This window comes from Acomys minous (assembly GCF_964271855.1).
Source record: "Acomys minous genome assembly, chromosome: 4".
Taxonomy (NCBI): Eukaryota; Metazoa; Chordata; class Mammalia; order Rodentia; family Muridae; genus Acomys; species Acomys minous.
The window spans coordinates 109,928,582-109,956,114 of NC_140486.1; the positions used below are offsets into that span (position 1 = coordinate 109,928,582).

The following is a 27,533-nucleotide window of genomic DNA, read 5'->3' on the forward strand; positions in this document are numbered from 1 at the left end:
CCCAGCTTGGTTAGCCTTTTGGGTTGCAGAGGCTCTGCTGCAAATCCAGATCCCGCGGGAGAGAAGTGACAGGCAGGGAAGGCTAAGGACAGGCACTGGAGATCATGGGAACGGGGCTTCCACTGTCTGCTTCTCGGCAGTCTCTATTTCCCTAGTGGCCTCATTCTAGCCTTTTTGGAGGAATGAAATGTGCTCAAACTGGATTGTGGTGAAGGTTACACGGAATAGATTTGCTAGAAATCATTAAATTAAAAACAATAACCAGAGCTGATGTGTTTGAAACGTCTAGAATTTGTCAGGATAAGTAAGTGAGAAAGCTGAAGTAAAATCAAAGGCATCCCGGTGACCACGCCCCTCCCCCAGGAGAAGACTGGCAGACAGGCCCTGCACACCCCTTTAAAGTTCCCTAAGGAGCCTGAACTGGGGCCTCTGAGATGTTCTCAACTGAGAGTTCAGTGTAACTCTGTCTAATATTTCCCAACTGTACTTGACTCACAAGAACTCCCATCCAGGACACCCACAAGGCCTCTGGGGCTTTAGATTTGAACCAAGGGTAGCCCAGAGAGGAGAAAGTCCCTCTGTAACTTCCTTTGGAGACACCAACAGTAGCATTCACAGCCAACTATCAGGCTTGGGCCAGACTGTCGCAAGGAGGAAAGGAACAAGGCAAGTAACGCATTGTGTGCACCTGCACTCGTGAGTGCGTGTGTGTGTGTGTGTGTGTGTGTGTGTGTGTGTGTGTGTGTGTAGTGGGTGCCAGCACGATGCCCCAACACACCCTGGTGCAACACTATAAGACACAGAGGACACCATGCTAATGGGGAGGGGACACTTTTATGAAAATGTGACACTATCTTCTGAAGGAACTTCCTTTAGCCCTTAATATAACTATACCAGGAAATACCACCACCACCACCCCACCCCCCCCCGGAAAAAAAACCTTTAGAACAGAAAAAGTTATTATATCAGACAGATGTAAATAAGGTTGAAAATTTTTATCCTAAGCCATACATACTCAAGCATACAGTAATACTGGTGAAACCTCACCTGGTAATTCACACCAAGTGAAAAAAATATATATGCACAGTTTTATAGATATGTAAAATGCATTCATCTAAAGTGATGATTTTGGCCAGGCATGGTGGCACATGCCTATAATCCCAGCACTCAGTGAGGCAGAAACAGGTGGATTGCTGTGAGTTTGAGGCCAGTCTGGTCTACAAAGGAAGCCTAGGACAGCCATGGCTACAGAGAAATCCTGTCTCAAAAAACAAAAACAAAAACAAAATAATCTGGTGAATTTTACCAAATATAATCATGCCACAATGAACACACAGGCCATTCCCCCCTCTTCCTGAAATCCCACCTTCCTGTTCTTGGCAGAAAACCCCCTCCTGTGCTCCAGCCCCACATAACCACAGATTGGGAGTTACACAGCTAAGTTTGGCCTGTGTGAAAATGTCATATAAATGAAAATGTGTACAGTGTACTTTTTGGTGTATGATTTCGTGTGCTCATCATTGTACTTGTGGGACCTGTTGCTGCAGGTCCGGGATTTGTTCCTCTTTAGCAGAGGTCTGAGCCTTGAACCCTGCACAGGTCCTCAGCCCACCCACCTTGTCTTTGACTCCGTGTTTTGCCTGGATTTCCAGTCATCTGCTTTTGTTTGTTTGTCGTTCGTTCATCTTTCCTCCTGTTTCTTTACCTTTCCACTTCAAACTAGTCTTCCCACTTACAGAACGAGGATTAGGTGTAGGTGAGAAAGTTGGGAGAAAAAAATGTAGTGCGCCCATCTTTCAGAACTGTGCTGCCCTCGAGCGGCTATAGCCTCAGTGGTAACCACTTCCCATTTATTCCCACAGATGTTTCTTGTTCTCAAGACCCTGGTGAAATGGCTGAAGCCGTTTGTTGCCTGAGCTGTCAAGGGTACAGCTACGAGAGCTGTTCTCTGCCTGGAGTCTCTGTACTTGCCCTTGCTTGGGGAGATGTGTGGGTGCGGTGGGGGGGAGAGGTCTCTTACTGGGGCTACCTTCAAAAGCTCCAATCACTGTAGGAGGCCACACCTTCTGACTTTTCCTACCCTGGTGCTCAAATACCAGGTCCGGCTCCTCTAGTTCTGCTCCATCAGGGTGGCAGGACAGCCACAGGTCTGAGAGAGAGAGAGAGAGAGAGAGAGAGAGAGAGAGAGAGAGAGAGAGAGAGAGAGAGAGAGAGAGAGAGAGAAGAACACAACCTACTCTCCCTTCTCCTTCCAGGCACCATCCTAGCTAAGGAGCAGCCATCTGGCCTCAGTCAGCCCAGAGCCCTTAGCTGAAACAGGCCCTTCCATCTTCTTTCTTTGGAGAGCAGCAGGGGTTCTAGGTTTCTGGGACTTGGTCTTTCTTAGTCCCTCCCCTCTGAGGCAGAGACTGTGAGTGCAGGCTTTCACGTCATGGGCTGGGCAGTTTCACTTTCCCTTTTCTCCTCTTTAGAGGGCCGTGAAAGAGTTCTCTCTGGGCTCCCCAGAGGCTCAGACAGGGTTCAGTCTGCCCTGAGCCGACTTCAGGGGCCCTGGAGCTGAGTGGGGAATGGCAGGAGGAGACAATGGGCTCAGAAGAAGGTAAGTCCACTTCCCTCTCTGTCTTTCCCTCCTTTCTGCTAAAAATCGGTGTTTCTATGAGTGACCGGGGCCCGCCCAGGCTGGGCCCATGGTCCATATGCATTTGAGATGATGAGATCATTAGGATATGAAGAATCGGGAAAAGCAGCTTTCACTGCTGTAGGCTTAGCTGTTGGAGAGTCCTCTGTCACCCCGACTCACCCCACTACACTTCCTTGCTCCTGTCGCAGAGCTGGGCTGTCACTGTGTGGACTTCTGGGAGCTCCCGTAGGAGTGGCTGGCTCATTGTGACTACTAACCTCTCATCTCTCCCCAGTCATCGCCGTCAAAACACAAGCCTGTCCAAAAGATGATGGCTTAGAAGTTCAAATCCGATCTGCCCCTTGCGGATCGTTCCCCAGTCTGTGTTGAGGACCCTCTGCTCTGAGCTCACCTGTCCCACTTAGGCCAGTCCAGGAGTTTGATCACGTCAATGGAGGAAGAAGGAGAGCTGAGCATGTTGGGAGTGGATGTTGCTGTAACCTTTTTTTTTTTATTCTGTGCTGGTTACATAGCTGATTAGAGCAGGATCTTATACACACACACACACACACACACACACACACACACACACACCACAGGACTGGAGAGACGGCCCAGTGGTTATGAGTTCACACAACTGTCTTCCTCCAACTCCAGGAGCTCACACACCCTCCTCTGCCTTCCACAGGCATTGCACTTACAAGCAGGAAACACACACTGCGGCAGACACATGTATATGTAAGTTAAAAATAGAAGAAAAAAAATAAGACAAAAATGTATGGAGCTCATTGTGCTCCAAAAGGGCCTCAGTCAAGGCTACTTCTGGTCCTGCAGGAGTCCTAAGAAAGCAGAATTTCTCCAGTGAAACTTGGTCAGATCCACCAGTGATGCCAACAGTCTGCTCTCTCTGTTGGGAGAGGAAGGTTAATTACGTACAGGCTCGGTTTCAGATGATCTGTCTCTCAGAGTGAGACTTCTCCTAGTTTCTGTCTTTGAAGGCATTTGGTCATTTTTTTGCTGTGGCGATTATCAGATCTACAGGTACAGGATGGTCGAATTAGCCTTTGCTTTCCTTTAATGTCCGTGGAGTTCATGGCTTGTGTCTGTTTCTTCTTTGTTAGCCTGACTAGAGATTTAATAACTTTATTGGTCTTTCCAAAGGAGTAGTTTTCTGGGTGAATATAATGCTTACTTATTTTAATTTTATGGCTTTCTATTTCGATTTTTATCACATCTTTAGTTCATTGGGATGAAGTTGCTCCTCTTATTTTCCTCAGAAGATTGCTCATATTGGCCCCTCTTATCTTCTGACACACACAGTTAATGCCATACACTTTCCCCAAGGCACTGTTTTGGTGTTTCAAATGTATGTATGTATGTATGTATGTATGTATGTATGTATGTATGTACGTACATATGTATATATGTATTAAACTTCAGGACTTTTTAGTGCAGGAGAAAGAGCCATACTTTTGCCAGTCTACTCCCATACTTTCATTTTTTTAATTTTTAAAATTACATTCTGTGCAAGTGCCTGTGTGTATGTTGAGGTCAGAGGACAACCATTTGCAGATGATATAGATTTTTGGGGTGGGCCAACTCCCACTTCTGAATCTGGCCTGGGTGGTAGATGGACTGGCCTGCTGGCTGGCTCTGCCTTATCCACATCACCAGATCAAGCTCTCCAGCACTGCCTTGGGCACACAGTATGGCCGTTGGCAGAAGGCAGGGTCAGCTCTCCTTCTCTTATGCCCCGTACTATTTTTTAATTGTTATAATTGGACCATTTGTGTTTAGCTTGATGAACACAGAGCAACACCTACCCTGTTGGTAAATAGTTTCATTTTATTTTTCTTGTTGGCTTCCTTTCTTTTTATGCCTTTTTGCTTTTAGTCAAGTATTTTATGACTTTTTTTCATGACTTCCTTTATCAATTATTCTCTCTCTCTCTCTCTCTCTCTCTCTCTCTCTCTCTTTCTCTCTCTCTTTTGCAGTACTGGGGATTGGTTCTGGAAATCCTCTTGATAATCTTTTTGGAGAAACTTTCATATCTTATATCTCCATTTTTGCTAAACAGCGCGCCCCCCCCACCATCCCCTGCTCATTATTTTGTAGCACTCATAGTTTGGTTTTCACATCTTGCCACTTTTAGATGTCTGACTAATTTGCTACATTTGTCTAGTTGGGCGGAAAGAGCAACTGTGAAACTGAGCTATTTGAATATACTCTCTGAAGCAGTTCGATTCTAACTCCAGTTTTCACTTGAGTTCTCTTATGAGGAGCTGAGCTCAGATCCTCAGGACTCACATAAAAGCGGGATGCAGTAGTGTGTGTGTGTTAATGCCAGAATCAGGGGAAAGGAGACCGATGGCTGAATTAATGCCATTCAGGTTCAGTGAGAGACCCTGCCTCAAAAAATAGGGTGAAGAGCAACTGGACTCCCCCGTCCCCACACCCAAGCACATACACATGAACACACACACACACACACACACACACACACACACACACACACACACACCTTAAGTTTAAGATAAAAATTAAGATAAAATTTAAGATAAAAATGTTATAGCTTTGTTATATTATTACATTGGAATATAGGCTCATTTATTTATTTACTTATTTATTTATTTTTGGTTTTTCAAGACCAGGGTCTCTCTGTGTTAGCCCTAGCTGTCCTGGACTCGCTTTGTAGACCAGGCTGGCCTCAAACTCACAGCAATCTGTGTGCCTCTGCCTCCTGAGGGCTGGGATTAAAGGCGTGCGCCACCATGCATGGCATAGGCTCTTTTAAAAACAAAATGCTTCTCAAGTTTTTTTGTTATCAGATAACTTTGATATTTTTTGTGTTTGTTTGTTGTGTATCTCTGACTAGCCTGGAATTCACTATGTAGACCAGGTTGGCCTTGAATTCATGGAGATCCTCTTGCCTCTGTCTCCTAGATGTTGTGATTAAAGGTGTGCATAACCATATCCTTTTTTCTTAAAAAATTATGGAGAACCCCAAAAGCTAGTTTTTCCAGTTAAATCTAACAAGAGTTACCATTAATTGTAAATTAAAGCTTCAGACATTTAGAATGTTAATCCATTAAAAGTAGTAGCAATAAATTAATCACTATTGCAAGTGACACATTCTTATGGAAAATAACAATATTTCAAGAAATAAGAACAAACAAGATGCAATCCTGCTTTACCTTCTTGCAAATGCCTTTACTCTTCTGCTCACTCAAAGTCAGCAGACCCCTCTCTGTACCCCTGTGTTCAATCTGCTGTGACACTGCAGCCCAGGGGCATCTGCAAACCCACTGAACACTCTTGGGAGGAGGAAAGAGATAAAGGGCAAATGGTGTTTCAGGATTGTTCTGAGAATAGTTTGTCTTTGGTGACATCTGAAAGTCTTGAGCAGTGTCAGGGTTCCTCAGACTAGTTAGCATTTAGGTACTAGTTAGGCATTTTAAGTACTTAAAAAAAAACCTCCCTGCAAGGGCAGCATCAGTTGATGTGCTGGTGTGGATGGGGGAAATCCCACGAGGCTCCACCCCTAGACGAAGAGCTATAGGTAGTTAATGGCTGCCAAGAATGGGAAAACCAACCAGTATTCTCCAGGAACGAATCTTCTGTTAGTCATCCTGTTTCTAAGGGTCAGTTCTAAACAGGTATGCATAGGAGTGACACTAAAGGAACTCAGCAGATTGTCTTTACATAACCAGGTGTGGTGGTGCACGCCTGTAATCCCAGCACTCTGAGAGGCAGAGGCAGCCTGATCTCTGTGAGTTCAAGGCCAGCCTGGTCTACAAAGTGAGTCCAAGACAGTCAAGACTACTCAGAGAAACCTTGTCTCTAAAAACAAAAACAAAAACAAACAAAAAAGGAAGAAGGAAAAAAAGATTGTCTTTATGTATGTATGTATGTATGCATGCATGTGTATATGTATGTATGTATATATAACAATAATTAAAGATGAAGGCATGGGAGGAATTGAGAGAAAAAGGAGAGCAGGAGAAATGATGTAAATACAGTAGTCATGTATGAAAATTTCAAAAACATCATAAACTTTAAAAATAGCCAAAAGGCAAAGATGTGCCCTGATTTATTTTATTTAGTGTTATTTTTAATTTCTAATTTAAGTCATCATATAAAATAACTGGTCTCTGTGTGCATCTTCATGCACATCTATATCATCTTTCCACTTAGCCCCTCCCCGTCTTGCAGGAGTTGGTTCTCCCTTTCTGCCCTGTGGGTCCCAGGATTGGACTCAGGTCCTTACACAAGAGGGCAAGCACTTTCACCCACTGAACTTTCTCGCCAGCCCGCCTAACAGTTTTTTTTTTTAAGTAGAATTTGCTGGTATTGATTTCTTTCTTCATTATTTGAGGCAGGGTCTTGCTTTATAGCCCAGGCCAGCTATGACGTCACTAGGTAAGGGCCAACAATATACCTCAGTGGGTAAAGATGCTCACCGACCAAGCCGGGCAACCCAAGTTTGATGTCCGGAAGAGTGAAAAGAGAGAACCAACTCCACAAAGTTGTCCTCTGACCTCTTCATGTGCTGATACCATAGCAGTACTAATACTGGGTAAAATTAAGAGGAAAAGAAATCACTGTGTAAGCCATGAATGGCCCTGCTTTAGCTTATAGGATGTCATGATGACAGGCCCTTGTACCACACCCAGTTGATTTCTTGCTTCTGTCATTGTTCTATGTATCATAATTTGTTTCCATTTGTCAGCCAGAATGGACTCAATAACACAAACAAACAACTCTATGTTTCATTGGGCTTCTGGGCCTTTCTTTGCCAGAGGATCCTTTCCTAGGACTCTGAGCAGAAAGCAGTGACCAGCAGCAATGTCAGGCACTATTGCAGGGGACAGCATGGATAATAAGAGCTGGCTCTGAGCTGTTAAGGAGCCCACTCCTCATCACTGCAAGGATGTGGGGAACAAGGAGGAGAGAAGAAAGCATGTGGACCAATGGATGAGCCGCGCAGCGCGTTTTCTCAGACCTGGAAGAAGAGGGTCTGCCTTTCCCCTCCCCCCTCCCCCCAGAAGTCTATAGGTTGTATTCCAGTTTCATTTCTGTTGCTGTGACAACATACCCGGACACAAAGCCACTTGGAGGAGAAAGAACTTACTAGCTCACAGGTCCAGGTTATAGGCCATCATTGCAGAGAAGTCTAGGCAGGAGCTTGAAGTAGTTGGTCATATTCAGAGTCAAGAGTGGAGAGAAATGAACGCAGGTGTGCCTGTCAGTGCTCAGCTTGTCCCTACACTTAATGCTGCCCAGGATCCCCTACCTAGGGACTGGTGCTGCCCACAGTGGGCATAATGAGACAACCCCAGACAGACATTCCCATACCCATCCTAATCCAGACATTCCTTTAGTAAGCCTCACACAGTCTCAGAAGATTACAGATTGTGTCAGGTTGACGGTTAAAACTGGCCATCGTGTTGGGCATGGTGGAGTGTGATTGGCAGCCCAGCATGCAGGAGGCAGAGGCAGGTGAAATCTCTGCTTGGGGATAGCCTTGTCTACAAATCCGGTTCCAGGCATGCTACACTTGTAGACGATACCCTGTCTCAAACACACGAAACCCAAAGCATCACAATGTGCATCTTTTTTTTAGATGTTTGAAGTTTCAATTTCACTTTAACTTTTTTCTTTTTAGTGAACCATTTTTCATGTCAGAAATTACTCAGCCATTGTAAACCACTTTCTACTTCTATATGGACTCTATCCCTTAGGGCAATCACAGAGGACCATAATGAAGAAGAGTCAGCTGACTATCAGCTCGTGGTCAATCACTTCAGAGAAAATAAGGTGGAAATCGCAAGCGCCATCACCAAGCCATTTCCTTTCCTTATGAGCCTCCGAGACCGTTGCATCATCTCTGAGGAGAAGTTTCAGGTGAGTGAGGCGAGTGACTTAGTCCTGACAGTAAGCCTGCCTCATATTGTACCTCTGGGGGCGGCCACCAGGCTGAAGGGCCTCCAGGGAGGAAAGAACGGCACTTCTTGTAAGGCAGATGACCAGAGAAGCAAGCATGGCGGGAACTAGTCACATCCACCTCTGCAGTAACTGAGGCTGAGGTAAATGGTGACAGTGGAAGGGCCGGAAGTGTGGGTCTCTACAGTATAGAGCATCCCAGGATCACTTGTAACAGTGTAACAACAGAGACTAGAATGCGAGTGGACACGTCCAAGCAGCACTTCCTTACAAATCCCACAGCCTGAGAGGTTTAAAAGCCAGAGACATTTGGGTCACATGAGGATAGAACTGGGTGCTTGCTTCTCTCTCTCCAAATTGTTCCTTGCTCTTCAGGCACCGCTGAGGCCCCAGAATGTATAAACCTCGGTGACAGAGTCCCCTGGGATGACAAAGACTTTCTCTTCTTGATGCATTTTCTTTGCCCTCTAACTGGGATGATCACTTGGTTGCCTTGAGCCCTTCAAACCAGGTCAGTCCTTGGGGGAGTTCCTGTCCGGTCCCCAGGACAGCCTCTCATGGCCTGTTAGTGCCACCGTAGAGCATCTTGGCCTGACTCTTACAGACACATCATGTGATTTCTCCTTCCTGTCATCTGTGTGTCAGCATCAGAGCTGATTTCAGGGAAGCGGGGGTCGGTTAGTACAGAGAGGACGTGTAAGAAATCCCCTTGGCATATGCAAAGCTCAGACATTTCACAAGAACACAGTGTTTGAACCAATCTAAGCCTCTCTTATAATGCACAAATTCATCATGACATAATTGTGCATTGAATATTATTAAGGACTGTGAAAAAAGGTGTGAGAAACAGGAACAAGTGGAGAGAGTGGTGTACGACATCCTCAGCGACGTGCAGAAGAAGTTTAGCTGGCAGCTTCTGAAAGTGATATTCAGCAAAGCTCATCTGAAGGCCTACCCGGACTTAGAGGAGATTCTACAAAACTTCTTCCAAAATGGTAACTATAGCTCTCTCCTCCTGTGGGGAATGCAAGACAATTTCATTCACTCATTCAGCTACTCATTGATCGTTCCATTGATGGTTGATATAGACTTTGCTGAGGGGCTATGGTATGACCAGCACAGGGGAGATGTAGGAAGCACACACATGGCCCAGGTTGGGTGTATCCTATCTCTGACTCCTTCTGTCAATTCTTTCTATGGTTTGTTACTTTGTCTGCCTCTCAATTAGACATCATTTTCAAGGTTGGCTGCTTCCTTCTACAAACTAACTTTACCTTCATTGTTTGGGATTAAAGGTGTGTATTAAGGGTGTGTCCTTATTCCAGCCAGAACATACTATAATCCAGGGGATGTCTGCATGTCAGCCAGTTCATACAGACCTAGAAGGTCTTTGGATGTGATCCCTTGCCAGAGTAGCCGTGTTGGTGGGTTAGAATTCCTCTACTAAGTATCTCAGATGAGGTGAAGTCATTCACCTGTGCGCTGAGCACCACAACTCAGTAAGAGTGCTTGGAGGTCTCTGGCCGGTCACTGATTTTTTCATCATCATGTTTTTCCTCAGCATTAGACAATCACAGGACTTTTCAGAGGATGAACGGAAGAGATGCTGAAAAGAGGCCCAGACTGTCAGCAGTTGATAGGGAAGGTGAGTATGTTTTTAGATTACAAATTACCCCACTTATACTATTTTCCTGTCTTTATTACTCTCTGCTGATAATTCCTGACACACACACACACACACACACACACACACACACACACACACACTTTTTTTTTCAGCTTGTGGTTGCTGTACACGCTGGGAGAGAAGAAGGGAAGAAGAGAGAGTCTCCCGGTGGAGGGGCTTCTGGGTAGTTAGCAGGGTACTAAGTAATGAAAAGGAAGATCAGAGGCAGGAGCCAGAGATTAAGCAGACTTCAGTTTATATAAATCTAAATGTTTAGGTTCAACTTTGAGGGAAAAAAAAAATCAGAAACAGCAAGCTAACAAAAGAACAGATTGAGCTAAGGAAATGAACACATTGGTGGAGAAAAAAGAGCTAATCTCAATTATAAAACAAGGTGTAGAGTTTAAAATGTGAAGATAATTGTATGAAGAGGGGATGCTAGTAGTGAAAGAGATTCATCAACCTAAAACAGAGGGGGGGGGGAGGAGAACAAATTAAAACCCAATAGGAGACCAGGTAAATGGCATTTCCTGAGGACCCAGGTTTGATCCTTAGAACTCACACAGAAAGAAGGGAGCTGGTTCCTGTAATTTGTCTTCTGACATACACAAATGTGTCATGGTATATGAGGCACTCTCCCATGCCAACATAAATATAATAATAATAATAATAATAATAACAACAACAACAACAGCAACAGCAACAGTAATAGTAACAATATATATTGAGAGCAAAAATTATCTTCAGAGAAGAGAAGAAACAGTTTGAGACATTGGAGGGACTGAATTACCAGCCAAATCAATTTCTGGCCTAAGGTGAATACATCAGTTGCGGGTTTGCAGGCTGTGGTGTCTGCAGCTTTCAAAGTGGCATTGGACAACGTCCAGGGGCAATCTGTCTCTCTCAGGCTTTTATTATCTGCTCCCATCTGTGAGTTAATGATCCCTAAACACGAACCTTCAGATTCTCTGCCAGCTTCCTCACCTACAGGCTTGAACATGTTCATGTAGCTCTCCCAAACACTTCTCCATCTGGACGCTTTCCAGGATCTTCAGTATGAGGCGCTTACAAAGTTACACCTGATGCCTGTCTTGTCAGAGGACCTGCCTCCTTGGCTGATGCCTCTGTCTCCGCATGGGACACTATTTCTCCATTCTGGCAGGGTTGTTACTGACTGCCCCTTTCTAATGTAAAGCAGTCTTCCACATGTCACCTCTGTCCATTTTTACTTTTCAAACAGTAAAACAAGATCAGATCTCTCTCTCTCTCTCTCTCTTATTTTAATTTATTTTACTTTATACATATGAGTGTTTTGCCTTCACACATACACACACATGCAAGCACACCCCCTCGCATGGTTTATTGTATCTTTGTTTCTTTTCAGCATCTTGTAGTCCTGGAGCATCTCATATGAATGATGACAGAGCAGAGGAGGTGCCGAGCCTGCCACAGTGCAATGGAGGAGGTGGGGGTCCTGGAGCATCTCATATGAATGATGATGGAGCAGAGGAGGTGCCGAGCCTGCCACAGTGCAATGGAGGAGGTGCGAGTCCTGGAGCATCTCATATGAATGATGATGGAGCAGAGGAGGTGCCGAGCCTGCCACAGTGCGACGGAGGAGGTGCGAGTCCTGGAGCATCTCATATGAATGATGATGGAGCAGAGGAGGTGCCGAGCCTGCCACAGTGCAATGGAGGAAGTGGGGGTCCTGGAGCATCTCATATGAGTGATGATGGAGCAGAGGAGGTGCCGAGTCTGCCACAGTGCGACGGAGGAGGTGCGAGTCCTGGAGCATCTCATATGAGTGATGATGGAGCAGAGGAGGTGCTGAGCCTGCCACAGTGCAATGGAGGAGGTGTGAGTCCTGGAGCATCTCATATGAATGATGATGGAGCAGAGGAGGTGCCGAGCCTGCCACAGTGCAATGGAGGAGGTGTGAGTCCTGGAGCATCTCATATGAGTGATGATGGAGCAGAGGAGGTGCCGAGCCTGCCACAGTGCGACAGAGGAGGTGCGAGTCCTGGAGCATCTCATATGAATGATGATGGAGCAGAGGAGGTGCCGAGCCTGCCACAGTGCGACGGAGGAGGTGGGGGTCGTGGAGCATCTCATATGAATGATGATGGAGCAGAGGAGGTGCCGAGCCTGCCACAGTGCGACGGAGGAGGTGGGGGTCGTGGAGCATCTCATATGAATGATGATGGAGCAGAGGTCCTCCTTTGTTTTACAGAGCTGCTTGACAAACATCTGAAGTCGTCTATCCCCAGTCCTCCCCTCCCATCCCACCCCAACCCCATCTCCCTGTACCCCACCCCCACCCCTGTGAAGTGGAATCATTTGGTGAAATCCTGCTGTTTATCAGATGTAAGTTAGAGTCATTGTGAGAGCACAAGGAGGAAGTGCGAGTTCTGTCATGAGAGACTGTGGCTTTAAGAAAGCAACCCATGGTAGCCAGGAGTGGTGGCTCTCAGGCCTTTAATCCCAGCACTCGGGAGGCAGAGGTAGGCGGAGCTCGAGGCCAGCCTGGTCTACATAGTCAGTCCAGGACAGCCAAGGCTACACAGAGAAACCCTGTCTCAAAACAAACAAACAAAAGAGAGAGAGAGAGAGAGAGAGAGAGAGAGAGAGAGAGAGAGAGAGAGAGAGAAAACAGCCCATGACAAATGAGCTATAAGTGTGAACAGTGTGTTGCCATCCATGTGTGAAGTCCTAGGCTCTCAAGAGAAGCAGGGGCTGAAAGGAGGCATGGAATCAATTACATGGCAGTAGTTGATTCAAGATTACATACACAACGAGGAAAAAATGACTTATTTCATAGGCTGACAAGCCACCGTGTGTGTTTGTGAATGTCCCAAGGCAGAGTAGTGCCAAACGTCTTTGCACAGTTTGGCCACTGCCTGGTGAGTCCACATTCATTAGATTTTTGAGGCTGGCTTGGCTTGGGAGCTTGTTAGACCTTCGTTCCCACCTGTTGTTTTGTGTCATTATCTTCTAATATTCAGGAAAAAAAAATGGGAGGATCAGGAACAGACATAAGGAAAAAGACTTTTTACAAGTTGGTGGTACAAAATGAAGCAAGAATAAACACAGAGCGAACATATAGCTAAGTGCTGCACCTACAGATTGAGATAGCAATTTCTTTACATTGATTTATATATGCATCTTAAATATAAGAGTACAAGAAAACAAGTTGCTGTTGATACTGAGTCACTGGCCATGGTTCAGGAACACTATCTGAGCTGTGCACAGGAGCTCTAGAATTTGCATCTGCAGGACACTCCTAGCAAGCCTTCAGATGATCTCACTGGGAACACCGTACACAGATGCTAGAGACCATCACTCTCACATCTGAGGCTGAAAGCTTGTAGGTGAAGGCCCTGGATGGAGTGGGAGGAGGCACTGTGCTCAAAGCCTGTGGCTTCTATGAAAAAGGCCACAGTGAGTATCACTTGGAGCTCTGAGAAATAGGTAGTTCAGGGTCTGTAGACTATACACAGCATAAGTGCTTATAAACAGGCTGCCACGCAACTATCTTCCAAGCGTTTAGGTGGCTGCTGCTGATTGGCTGGATTTCAAATTAGTATCACTGTCTCTGATTGGCTAGCTTTCAGAAGCATGGTAATTGAGTAGTAGTCATTGGCTAAAGAGAAGAGGTTGAAACTGGTGAAACCAACAAATGTTACCTTTTACTGTTTTCTTTTTCTTTCTTTCTTTTTTTTTTTTTAACCTTTTACTGTTTTCAAAGAACAGTTTCATTCTTCATTGTAGACAGTAAGAACTTTAACTTTTTCTTTATAGTTACATATAACAAATTAAAGGTGGAAAGTGGAAAATAATGTAGATGGTGGAGAAAGAATGATTCCACTGGATCTTGGGTGTGTTTGCTGGAGAAGGTGTTTTGTTTGTTTCTTAGATTTTGTTGTTGTTGTTTTGACTTTTCCAGAAAGTACTCCTCTTTGTTTCAGACTGTAGCTGGCTGTACGATCAGACAGCAGTAGGGGCCTCTTCTCTGTCTCTGCCTTAGGATCTATGGAGAGAAATTTTTTTTATTAGGATTAGTATCCAGGGTGCTATGTCATTAACTAAAGAAAGAAAGGGGTCAGAAAAAGCATGCTTCTATTCTGCTGTTCTGTGAGAGACAAGGTAGCCATGCCCTAAAATAATGCAACGTGCATTCCTGATGAAGGGAGCAAGACAAGAGAGGAGAAACGTAAAAAGAGGACCTGAAAGACAGAGGGAGAATGTAAAAAATATTTTGGAGGAACAAGAGAAAGGATGGGTCCAATAAACTTATAAAGAAGTCATGTGTCAGATCCTTGAGATGACAATTAGAACACCACAGTTCAAGGCTAGCTTGGGCTAGAGTGAGTTCAAAATTAGTTGACACTTGTCTAAAAATGAAACATAAAAACTGTCTGAGGATGTAGCTCAGTGGTAGACTGTTTGCTTACGACTAATGAGGCCTTGAGTTTAGTTCTTCCTATTGCAAAATTAAATAACAAACCAATAATCACAATTTTGTTCCAGAGGCAGAGCAATCGACAAGCGGAGGGACGTGTCCCTGTGTTATGTGTTCGCCAGCATATGTGACAGAGGACCCAGAAGCAAGATTGGGAAGCAGCCAAAGAGGTAGCAAATAGATAAGGCTGCCAGGGGTCATGGGTTAGGGATAGTTCAGTGAGTACCCAGCTCCTCCTCCAGTTAAGTAGCTTGTGGCCCATCCCAACCCTGAATCCAGTCTTCTGCATCTGCCTGTTGGGAGCTGGAGAGATGCAAGAAACATCCACAGAGCCGACTGTGAGAGGATGGAGCCAGTTGGCCACAAGTGGATGAAGTAGAAGAAACGCACTGCTAAAACTGCCACTTGTCTGCTGCCTTGATGTACTGAGTCACACCCGTACTTGCCTGCCACCCAACACAGCTGAGTAAACGTTTGCAGCCAGATAATAAAGTTGCTTTATTATGGTGAGGGCATCACAAAGGCCCCTGTCAAGCATGAGCCTGTGGCTTGTGAAGAGGAGAGAGTTCAAGTTAACTACTCTCAACCCAGTGTGTAGAAAAACTACATAGGGCTTGCCCAGAATTTTCCTACACAATTCCCATTTTATTTGTGCAAGAACATGTTAAGATTTTTAAATCTCTCATTGAGAGGTAAGGGTGCCAAAAATGGCCAGGACCCTCCTTTGAGTCTTAGTTGTCACTTTAGTAGCTTTGGATTCTTCTAGAAGGAGGAAAGAAATGACAATCCAAATATTGATGTAAGCAAGGCCTTTGTAGTGTAAAAAGTCCTAAGCTTTGTAACTTCTCTTTATTATTCCTTTCCTCAACTGCATGTATTGTTTTCTAGAAGCTATGGACCCCGGGAACAGCATTCCTGTAGGAAAACCCAAGAAGAGTAGAGGTAAGGAATCAACAAGCATTTACATACTTTGATGTAACCAAGAAGTCATATATTGCTAGCATTACTGTTGTTGCTGTGTGTGATAATGGGGTAGCCTGTGGTGACCTCCCCTGAGGCCCTCCTCTCTCTTGGAATCTGTTACATTAATGACAAAAACACTGTACACATATGATTAAGCTAGGGACCTTGATGGGGAAGGGGAAACAGTTTTTGACTGTTGGTGTAGGGGTGACTAATCTGGCTAATTGTATAGGTCTTAAGAAGAGGGGAACCTTTCTTAGATGCAGAGAGAGGAAATGACTGGGCGGGAAGAGTCAGAAGGATGCGAGACTGGTGGGTTTGAGGATGCAGGAAGGGACCAAGGAACGTGGTGACCCCAAGAATGTGGAAAGGCAAGGAAACAGGTTCTCCCGTAGAGCATCCAGGAGCAGATGGATGGTGTAGACAGGTGGACGTCAGCGAGGTGAGACCCACATCACACATCTAACTGATGTGATGGTGAGATGCACTTGTGCTGTTGTTGCTATTATAATTATTATTATTATTATTATTATTATTATTATTAGTTATTATTTTGGGTGTTTTTGAGACAGGGTCTCTCTGTGTAGCCTTGACTGTTTGACTGTCCTGGACTCGCTTTGTAGACCAGGCTGGCCTCCAACTCACAGTGATCTGCTTAACTCTGCCTCCCAAGTGCTAGGATTAAAGGCGCGTACCACCACCACCCAGCTCCACTTGTGCTGTTTTAAACTACTGAATTTTTGGTAATTTGTTCTGAGAGCAAAACAGAGGGGTACATATTTGTGGAATAGTCAGGAACTGCTGAACAGTAGTCCTGACAGTGAGAGATCACACATGTGAAGATGGCCCCATAAAATGGTATTGCTTTGTGGGTTTTCAAAATCACCTAAGGACACATTTCTTAGAATGTACCCATGCTTAAACAATGAATGAGTTGCTGAAAGTGGGATGTGGCCCCAGTACACTCCTAATAATTCAGAACTAGCTATGAAATTAGGTAATGAGGAGAAACTGACAAAGTTGTCATTCACCTGTCTTTTTTTTTTTTTTTTTTTTTTTTTTTTTAAAGACAGGGTCTCACTGTGCAGTCCTGCTGGTCTGGAGCCTGCTATGTAGACCAGGCTGGCTTTGAACTCACAGAAATATGCTTGCCTTTGTCTCATGAATATTAGGATTAAAGGTGTACCCCACCCATCTGCTGGGCCCCTGAGGAGGAATTTCAAATACTGTGGTAGAAAAGGGCTGGAGTGCCCTGAGCAGTGAGCAGAAAGACACAGTGAGCACTCGGGAGACATGAAGAACACGCTGAGGAGAACTATATTCCCTCAGTGTATACCCCTTCTGTTTGAGCATATGACCATTAAGTAGGGCTCAATGTGTTTTCAGTTCTTTGAGGCCAGCCTGGTCTACAAAGTGAGTCCAGGATGGCCAAGGCTACACAGAGAAACTCCGTCTCGAAAAAAAAAAATATAATATGTAGTGAAAGGCACAAGTCCTAAGAGCATCCTTTGATGAATCCTGCTAACTGTGCTGTTTCTACAGCAGAAATCCTGTGGAGACACAGAACACAAGCATGAAACCTCAGAAGGTTTTCTGTGCCCTCTCTTTGTCCCCCACTCATCAAGGCAGCCCCTGGGTTCAAGGATAACTTAATTTAGGCTGGTTTGGTTTTTTCTTTGTTTGTTTGTTTGTTTTTGTTTTTTCACATGCCTTATAGGTGAGATTTCCCAACATGTTCTTTACTGTAAAGTTTCTCTCCCTCCACAGAACGATTCTGCAATTAACTTACGTTGAGGAATGCAATGGTGGATGGCATCTTTTTATTGCTAAGAGCATACTTTGAGTAGCACGAATTTGTTCGTATGATCTCCAAATTCTGGAGCCTAAATGTTTTCAGCTTGGGCTTTAGTAGGAAGAAACTGTTAGAAGAGACCTTGTAGGATTCCCTATGTGCCGCTGTGCTTTCCCATTCTTACCGAAGCATCTGGGGGTGACATGCATGCTGTATATAGGGTCCCTCTGCCAAGATCCACAAGGGCTGTGATGTGGAGCAAGCCAGGTAGATGCTACGCACACAGGTCTATGTAGGGACTGAAGAGCATCGTGCGCAGGCAAGTCCCTGTCTCACAAGGCAGCGTTGACAAATGTGACCTTTTCCTGCAGAATTTAACAAAGTCTATAAAACATAAATCCTGACTGGGTCTGATGGCCATCGGTAAAGTGTGGCTCACTGTATTTGCGTGAGGGAGATATGTAAATGCCTGGTTTCCACCTGAGTCCTAAGAAAACATCCCTAGAAAAGACGTGTTGGTAATAGTTTGTTTCCCCTGAACAGGATGTTCTTTAGTCACTTGTGAAGGTGGACGGTGCCACATGGCTTGGGGACAGCTGTGCATCTGGGTCCCAGCTCCATGCACCATGTCCGGTCCTTGGCTGAGGAAGGGATACTGCCTGTGGGTCGGGCATCCTCTCCGCTCTCTGCCGATGACCTTAGCATCATCTCAGCATCCACAGTGAGGAGTGCACACCAGAGTGAGGGTCTGTCAATTCTGAAAGGGAGGTATCATCAATGCTCCTCTTGTTTCCAGTCCTCCTAAGTGTGGACCATCCCCTCAGGTGTCTGGAGCTCTGCTCTTATCTCCTGCCATAAAACTGTACATGCCATTCTGGAGGCTGCGTCCTCACCTCTTGTTCAGACCATCTTCTTTTCTCACCCAGATCCAGGCCATCTAAGGACCAGAAAGTAAGGCAAAGACTTTCCACAGAAGGAACCAGGATCAGGCTGGAAACCATGGGTACCAGAACCAAAGCATGAGTTTCAGAATAGGATCACATGTCACCTGTAGCCCCCTCCCTGTCTCAGTCCTGACTCCAGGAAGGTGAGAGATCCTTTCTGGGGACTGTCCCCTGCAAAGAGCAAACTGCCCTACCCAGGTGTGTGTGCAGGGCACGAAGGTCAAAGTATCAGCACAGGCATAGGTTTGCCGTAAAAGAGGGAGATGGCTTGCTATTATCAGACTGCAAATGGTCCCAACAGCCAAGTGTGTGTTACAGTGACAGACTTCTAGGGTCACAACGGTGTAGCCAGATTCAATTAATCCACAACCCAAATGTGGCTAAACAAACTGAAGATGCTACCTAAACCCTCAAAAGGGCTTTAAAATTCTAAGAGATGCACCAGGGCAAAGCACTCTGTGGTAGGGCTCAGCCCATGAGAGAAGGTCCATCTTGAGGTGTAAGGGTATCATGCAGCAATAGCCTCTGCAGGAGGAGCCTAGTGTCAGCCTCCGTTACCAGAGACCGGTGCTACTCAGTCACAGCGTGCCTCCACAGCTCCTGGGGAGGGTAGAATAACCTGCCAGTCATGGCTTCCCACAGGACCGAACCAATATTCAACCTAGTTGGCTGAGTTCTGCCAGCCTGAGGGGTGGCCACGTCTGCTTTCAGGTCTGTGTAACTGACCTGCTTGAGCGGAGCAGCTTTGGCATCAGCTTGATATGGGCATCAGCTTAGCTGAGCTCATGAGCTATGCCCAGGTGAATCCTGATGGAACTTTTCAGTAACTGATGTCTAGCTTGCAGTAGACTGGACAGCAGAAGTATGACCGAGTGGAACGTTCTTTACTGTGTCACCTTCATTGGAAGACCAGGACAGTCTCGGTGCCTCCTCCCCTGTCACCCAGGAGTCGGTTGCTGACTCACTCCAAGATGGGTATTTCAAGTGGAAAATTCACGAGGTCTCCCTCTGTGGGTCAGACCCTCACTTAGACCAGTAGAGCTACAGTCACTGGCTGTTCCCAGCCAGTAACAGTCAGTGAACAACCAGAGAGATCCTGTCCCAAACAGAGCGCAAGGCAAAGATTGCCATGCGGAGTTGCCTTCTGATCGTCACATGCGTGCATGGGCGCAAGCATGCCTGCACTCATGCCCATACATGGACACGCACACGCACACATCCTATGTTTCAACGCACGCACACAGGTTAGTAAATAATAATGACCCTTCGTTGTCATCGTTAGACTTTCCGTTGTTCCAGAGCTGTGGTCACATGGATTTGGATAATTCAAGAGAAAACAAAACTGCAACAGAAAGATCCTACTAGGCTTCCTAACGTGCCCCCGCCCCCACTGATACCCTTCTGGTACAAATGAAACGCCTGGGGGGTTACAACTTTAAGGGAATGGAGACTATTTAAGAAAAAGTCTGCACATGGAAGTTGAGAGCATTCTTCGACTCCCAATGTGGCACAGCCTCTGGCTGGAATTTGCACGGTAGGGATGCTCCAACACTTGCCATTCTATCAATGGAAGGCATGAGCAGGACTTAGCTTTGCATTCTCCAAAGGTGTTCAAGGGGACGTGCTCTCCTCTACCCTCCCAAGGCCAAGCCCAAGGCCCAGGAAGAATTGACAGTGAACTCTGCCATCAACCTTCACACACCTAAACTGTTAAGAATTTTGCCTCGTTTCTAGGGACTGACGTTTGAGACTGCTATCTGAAGACTTCTGACATATCAGGCCCAGAGAATTATATTCCTATCCATGAATGATTAATTTTGCTCTTCTTTTGTTTTGAAGGAAAAAGGAAAAAAGGCCACAACTGGTCAAAGCCAAAACGGAGAAGGTTACCTAATGTATGGCCAAAAAGCAAGCAAACCGAGGGACCGTGTTCTAGCTGTGAGTTTATTAAGGTGTTACCCATTGCACACTTGGGGGTCTGTGAGTTTCTGAGCCAGGACAGTGTGTGTGTGTGTGTGTGTGTGTGTGTGTGTGTGTGTGGTGTGTATGTTTATGTGTATATGTTTTATTCACACAGGTGCTTATGGGTACACATACTGAGGAGGATGTTGAATGTCCTGCTCTCTCTTTCTCTACCTGAATCCCTTGATAATTTCCAGTCAGCAGCCCCTGGTGAGCCGATTGTCTCCAGTCCCTTAACAAGTGTGTTTGTGTGTGTGTGTGTGTGTGTGTGGGTGTGTGTGTGTGTGTGTGTGTAGACATATGTCCTTGTGAAAGCATTTATTTCTGTCTATAAATTCAGGGTTTTGTTGTTTCAGGTTTTTTTCTTTTGGTTTTTCTGAGATAAAGTTTCTCTGTGTACCCTTGGCTGTCCTAGACTCACTTTGTTGACCAGGCTGGCCTTGAACTCACAGTGATCAGCCTATCTCTGCCTCCTGAGTACTGGGATTAAAGGCATGTGCCACCATGCATGGCTAAATTCGGGTCTTTTAATATAAGTACTTATCTGTCTAGAGAGAGAAAGATGTACTTAGAGATACGAAAATAACTGATAGTCTGTTTCTACAAATGTGTTCACTAAAGGGCTGGTAAGATGACTCAGTGACTAATGTGCCTGCTGCACAAGCACGAGGACCTGAGTTCGGATCCCTAACACCCACATTAAAAAGTTGGGCACAATGCACACATCTGTAATCCCTCACTGGAAAGGTGCCTACAGATGGATCCCTCAAATTTGCTGACTAATAAGCCTAGCCAAACCAGTGAGCTCCAGCTTTAGTGTCAGACCGTGTGTTAAGGTGGAGAGCTACGGAGGAAGACACCAACCTTAGATCTCTGGCCTCCACACACATTAGATCTCTGTCCTCCATACACATCCAGGCACACCCCCACGTGTACATAAAGAGCAACACACACATGTGCACCCATATGCAAAAATGAACACATTGGTTATATTTTAAAATATTGAACATTGAACATGCTCATCCCCTGTCATGAAAGCTACTCTTTAGAGATGCACATACAGAAAGAGAGAGAGAGAGAGAGAGAGAGAGAGAGAGAGAGAGAAGAATTGACCCTAGAATACTTTCTGAATGTGATGTAATGTTTCATACATCCATATTGCTATAACATGCATATATTGCAAACAGCCCACCATCTGATTTTAGGAATGGTCTAAAGGATGCCTTCTTTCTAGCTAAATGCTACTTTCAAAATGATTATCAATTTGCATCCGGTCCACGAGGTAGGCTTTGGAATCTTACTCAATATTAATTTCACCAAACTAAGAGTTGTACACTCTTAGCAATGACCCAGCTCTGCTGCTAACTGATGTGGACAATTTGTTTGGAAAGGAGGGGAAAAAGTGGTTGCATCCATATTTCTGGAATGCCAATTTTGAAAACCACATCTTTTGGGCTGAGTTTTGAAAATATTTTCATTCAAGTCTCTTCGAGTGTAGACAAATAGATTTCTTTCCAATGTGTGAACACAACTGAATCCTGCACTCTCTTTGACTCTGACTTCTGCCTGGAAGAGCACGGCTCCTTGTCATGAGTTCTCGTCCGCAATGCATGGAGAAAGCGCCCTGATGTAGTGGGACAACTCCCGTGCCCCTTCCTGGTGCCCCTGTGCTCTGCTCAACTCTGTGTTTCCCTGTGTCCCTCCTAGATGGCAGCAGAGCTTATGGCCAGGCAGCTTTCAGGAGAATGGAAATTATAAAGAGTCCAGGATCCTCTGCCAAGCTCAGAGGTAAGATGGCTTCTGTGGCTCTCTCCCTTCGCCCTCTGAGCGCAGACAGATTTTGGTAAGGTTTGCGGGGGAGGATCTAAAGCCTTAAAAAAAAATCTACTCAAGCTTATTTGTGAATTTGCGAGGAGCAAAACAAAAAGCAAAGCTGTTTGGAGCAAGGCCATAAATTGTGTTTATATCATCAATCTCATCTGTCCTAATTTCTCCCTACCCTCTGAGTTGCACCTGAATTTTATGGAACCATTTTACTCTCACTTGTTGGTTATTAAAATGGCTACATTTGGTGACTTGTAAGCAGAAAGCAGGTCTACTCTCCCCTAGTCCTTTTCCTCCTTTTCCGTGAGTTCTTTCTCATCTTGGGCAGGCCCTGTAGTTTTCCAGTTCTGTTTCAGCAGTGATAGCATTCCAGAGCAGAGGCCAAGAGCCCTTTCTGATCTGATATCCAGTCTTTGAGAAGGGAAGACCCTGCCTGTTAGAGCAAACCGCAAAGGAATGACCTTCATGCATTCACCAATTCAAAGCACTTCCTCTCCTTCAGCCTGGCAAGGCCTAAACTAGACATGCAAAGCAGGGCTGGCACATCCGCTTTAGTGTTCCCCTGGGGCTCTGCCTCTGTTGCTTAGCAGCTGGTGTGGGCCCATCTGGGTTGGATGGAAGAGAACTGAGATGAGTGGGAGCTTGTGCAGGTGTCTTGTTTGATGGGGTTACCTGTGGAGGATGCTGGAGGTAAAGGATGCTCCTCTTCTCTCTCTCTCTCTCTCTCTCTCTCTCTCTCTCTCTCTCTCTCTCTCTCTCTCTCTCTTGCTCTCTCATTCTGGCTCTCTCTGGTTCTGTCTATCTCTGTCTCTCTCTCATGAGATGTTTCCATCACTTACTTCTGCAGTAGGAAAAGAGGAGGGCCAGACATCAGGTTGACCTCATTAAAAGAGATTCAAAGAGATTCAGCTTTACTTCTGGGGCCTGGTGTAAGGGGCCTTGCTGACATGATCCAGTCCCGCTAATGGGTTCTTTGGTCACAAAGGTGATTTGGCACTTTGCTGTAGAATGTGCCGAACCAACTCAACCTGAAAAAAGAGACTTTGCAGTCCCCCACCCCCAGGAATGACTGTATCATTAGTGACATGAGCAGATAGGTCACTTTATTTGACATTTACTAAATTGATCTCAACTATTGGGCTTCTTATAACAAATTTGAATAAGCAGTAGGGAGTTGACAAACCTGTCATGCTTCTAAAATTCAAGACTAGCCATAACAGTTATTTAAACATAACTTTAAATCATATTCTGACCACGGTTGTATTTATTGGGTATGTGATGGGTTTCATGCTATTACAGGGGCAAATTATCTCTAGATGCAACAAGAACTCAGTCTTGTTTTGGTCAGCTATTCTGCTTGGAGGAAATAACATGCATCTAGATCCAGTCTCCAAGCCTCCCTATACCACCTTCTCCGCAGGCTAGAAGAGACATCAGTGTTTCCCCCTTTTCTTCAGATAAGGCTTAAACACGTTCGATAATAGGTAATCCAGCAGACCTAGTCCCACAATGAAAAAAACCACCACAGAGAGTTGGGGAGATAAGGACTCTGTATCTACTGGGCTGGCTGAGCCTGTTGCCAGAGCTTTGGTGCCAAGTTAAGCTGGAATAGAGGAGGGACAGTTGCAGGAATGAGTCAGGTCAAAGTCTTCCCAGTGGAAGGAGGCCGAATGGGGTACTCCCAAGCATGGCCTTGCCTTCTAGAGACTCAGGGGTGTCTTGAATGAGAGAGAAGAGGGGAGTCCCCTGGAAAGCCACTCCTGAGTGGGAGACTTTCTGTTGCTTGGTGATCCCACCATCCAGAGAGAGGAAGCGAGAATGTTGGTTTCCATAACAGCTTCATATAGCTTAATTAGCCACTGAGACACTTCCTGTCTACTCACTGTATCTGAGAAACAAGAATCTTACTGATGCAACTGAAACAAGATTCAGAACCAGGACCACTGCAATGCTGCCCACATTGACCTACAAACTCTCAAGAGTGGAAACTATCTCTGAAATACACAGGGGTGTCAACTAGCAGTGATTGTACATTAAGGTGGCCCAGAGTGATGGACAGAGACGTAGGTCTAAGTTTTCACCTCCTTTGACTGCATGCACTTGGACAAGTCCCTTGTCTCTCACCTCTATTTCTTCATTTCTAACATAGTAGTGTGATTTGTGTCTACCAACCTCAGTCCACTGCAGTCTCGATCAGCTACTTCTCAGACTTGATGTCAGTACCACGGACAGCGCCCCTCTGGTACCCCCCACCCCCCACCCCACTCCCATCAAGGCCTCTGCACTGACGGCAAGTAGGACAAACTTAGCTACTCATCTTCTAGGCATTCCCTTGAGGAATTTTCATCTCTAATTCTATGGAGTTGCATCTCTCTGCTTGCTTCCTGTATACTTTGCAGATTATTCTAGAACCTTCTGGGTTTCTCTATCAGCTACAAACACAAAATGCTGTTGGGAGGGAGGAAAGAAGCAGAGCAGACAACGAAGAAAAAAGTAGAAGTGATCCCACCCAGTTCTGCTAGGGTGCCCATCGTCTCTTCTCTCTGCTCACCCAGTCAGTGATCAAATGGGGGCTGTATGAGGACCATCTCTGGCTGCCATCTTTAGTAGATAGCATGTCTAGACAGCTTCTGTCACAACCCGACAACAGCTCAGCCGCATGCTTCATGGTCATGTAGCAATCAGTGGTGCTAGCTAGAGTGGGGAGTCCAGACAGTTTCATTGAAGCCAAATTTCTCTGCTAAAGTCTTCTGGGTTTTATGAATTAGGGATAAAATGTTTTGTCATTATGTATCCCACATGCCACTTGCAAGAAAAACTTAGAAGCTAGAGATTTGAGAAGCAAAACGTCCCGAGTGTCATAGGAATGACCCCAAGAGGGAGGAGGGGGGATGAACAAGCTGCAAAGTGAGACAGAAGCAGAAATCTTCTTTTTCAGTTCTAAGACGGCGCAGAAATGAAAATGCACATTTCGATGCAGAGTTGCTTCCTGTGACATGTGGTGACATGAAGGGGGTGTTACATAAGCATAAATTCAAGCAAGGTGAGTTTCACGGTTTTCAGTTTGCAACCGCTAAATCAAAAAAAAAAATCACCATCAATAATGGAATTACTTAAGGAAATGTGAGGTAGACATGGCTTGAGAACAGGAAGGAATCTTGACATGCTATTTTCACACTTGAAGACACCATACCTAATAGACGCTCAGAACCACATGGATGCAGCCATGAGATGCCCTGACCACCAGGGAGAAGCCTATGGATTTCCATCCATAGATGGAAACTATTCTGTATTTTCCTTCTAGCCAGGTATAAATGGAAGAGGCCATCAGCCTCTGCCTTCATACCTCTGGGTCGCTAGCACCAAGGCACCGCACTTGTTACGGTGAGACAGGTGAGCACAAGACCGAAAAGCCGAGAACCATGTTCCAGCCTCAGATTTGCCAAGCAAGGTGTTTTAATTCTATAGCGTGAGGGGGGCTTTCTAAGCCTGAAAGTTCTCATGCTGAAATAGAGGACAGTAATATAAAGCCTGACCCAGGAGGATGAGCTTATGTCATTGTTATAATGTATTCTGCATAATATGCCATAAATGTTTGAAGGGAAAAAAAACCCCTCACTATGATGGGCTTCACCTCAGATCTCTCTCAATATGAGCCTGTGGGTGACAGTTAACGGAAATGATTGCATTGTCACTACTTTGAAACAGCTTTGGTGAGCTGTGATTCATACACTGTACGGTTCACTTGCACAGTCTACAGATGAATGGGATTTTCTTCTTTGGTACATCAGAACCATGAGGACATTTTTGCCCCCCTTTGTCTATTAATAGTTGATGATCATTCCCACTTCACCCCCACTGAGCAATCACCCTCCTAATCCCTGTCCTGTAAATCTTCCTCCTGTACACATGTCATGCAAACTGCCTGCATTCACTCAGCATGATGATTTCAAGCCACATCTGTGTACTTTATGCAATATGTATTTAATTGTCAAATAGCATGATATTCCATTGTATGTACATATTACATTTTATTAATTTATTCATTTGGATTATTTCTAATTTTTTTGGATTATTTCTATCTTTGGATATAATAAATAATGTTTTGAAAATCTGAGGACAACATGCGGAGGAATATACATACTCAGTCTGAGGCACACATGCAGAATGGAATTGCTGTGACTATATGTTAAACTCAGTAAGGAATCACCTAAGTGTTTTTGGTGGTGGCTACACTGTGCTGTATTCCTTCCAGCTGTGCAGGAGGCCTCCAACTTCCCTGCATCAAAAGCTCATATTCTTTTTTTGTCATTTATTATGGTCATCCTGGTGGTTGTGAAATGGTGTGGTTGGGATTTTGTTTGCATTTTCATAACAATGAAGATGCCAAAAATATGATCATATGATCGGCTTTTTAAAGATCATAATCTGTACTTCCACTGGATTTCATTTATGAAAAAAATATTTTATTTATGTTTGATGGTACCTACCTATGACTGCAGGGATGGGTAGACTTCTGTTCAACCTTTCCTTTAAATTGTACAGAAAATGATGTCACATAATCCTGAGTTGTAGAAACCAGCTGCAGTCTTAGCGCTAACCTGAGGATTCCATCTCCACGCTGCCTGGGGGCACCTGAGCCTCTGGTTGTTCTCCAGGCCAAGACCCCAACATTAGGCTGGATCCACTCATGCTGTGGAGTCAGTCACCTACTTGTCTGTTTCTAGGCAACCCTGAAATAATTTTAAAAGGTGTTTGTTAGTGGTGATTATTATTTTTCATGCATAAAAATCAAAGAAATATGCAAAGCTTTATGAAAACCCTTTCAGGGAGCCTAGGGGCTAAACTTGGATTCCTGCAGCCAGAGAGGAGGCCTGACTCTTCTGCTACTGGCTTTCAGCACGGTTTGGGTGGCTATAGATCCATTGTGGTGGGAGATTATGAATCTGAGCTCTAGAGACAAAGCAGGCTCTGGAATAACCTACTGTGGTCTTACAGGGGTCTCCGTGATGTCCATACAGTGTAAGGATGGGAACTGGTTCACGCCCTCAGAATTTGAAGTCATGGGAGGTCATGGAAAGTCAAAGAACTGGAAGTTGAGTCTGCGCTGCTATAATTGGCCCTTGAAATTTCTGATCAAGGTATTGCGGTGGAGGGGAAGGAGGTCAGCACTTCTTACTGCACCAATCACAGATCAATAGGTATTGAGTTATGGGAAAGCCCTGATACCAGTTAGGTTTTCCTGTCACTCAGGAGAGAGGCATTTCACATTCATAGCCTCATGGCTGGGAGGTACACCGTTGGCGGTACTGACAAACAATAGATACAGAACCTATGAGGAGGGAAAGCCCATCCTGGAC

At 45.1% G+C, this 27,533-nt stretch overlaps 1 protein-coding gene across 12 annotated transcripts in view; it reads left to right on the top strand.

Moving 5' to 3' along the window:
- The first annotated feature begins 2,238 nt into the window (after positions 1 to 2,238).
- LOC311595991 (nuclear body protein SP140-like protein) overlaps positions 2,239 to 27,533 on the top strand; it is a 40,427-nt gene continuing 15,132 nt past the window's right edge. For 3 of the 12 annotated variants that reach the window (XR_014778645.1, XM_084779170.1, XM_084779175.1), the window contains exons 1-11: positions 2,240 to 2,599; positions 8,362 to 8,524; positions 9,387 to 9,558; positions 10,125 to 10,208; positions 11,614 to 12,396; positions 14,757 to 14,858; positions 15,577 to 15,630; positions 20,227 to 20,325; positions 22,057 to 22,137; positions 25,112 to 25,216; positions 27,172 to 27,314. Coding sequence is in view for 11 of the 12 variants with exons in the window: in XM_084779170.1 (XP_084635296.1) it covers positions 2,568 to 2,599; positions 8,362 to 8,524; positions 9,387 to 9,558; positions 10,125 to 10,208; positions 11,614 to 12,396; positions 14,757 to 14,858; positions 15,577 to 15,630; positions 20,227 to 20,325; positions 22,057 to 22,137; positions 25,112 to 25,216; positions 27,172 to 27,314 (1,818 nt within the window). In the remaining variant the exon portion in view is untranslated. Of the gene's footprint in view, positions 2,600 to 8,361; positions 8,525 to 8,939; positions 9,075 to 9,386; positions 9,559 to 10,124; positions 10,209 to 11,613; positions 12,397 to 14,756; positions 14,859 to 15,576; positions 15,631 to 20,226; positions 20,326 to 22,056; positions 22,138 to 25,111; positions 25,217 to 27,171; positions 27,315 to 27,533 lie in introns of those variants that run through there. The other 9 variants (XM_084779179.1, XM_084779172.1, XM_084779173.1 and 6 more) reach the window with 9 other exon arrangements.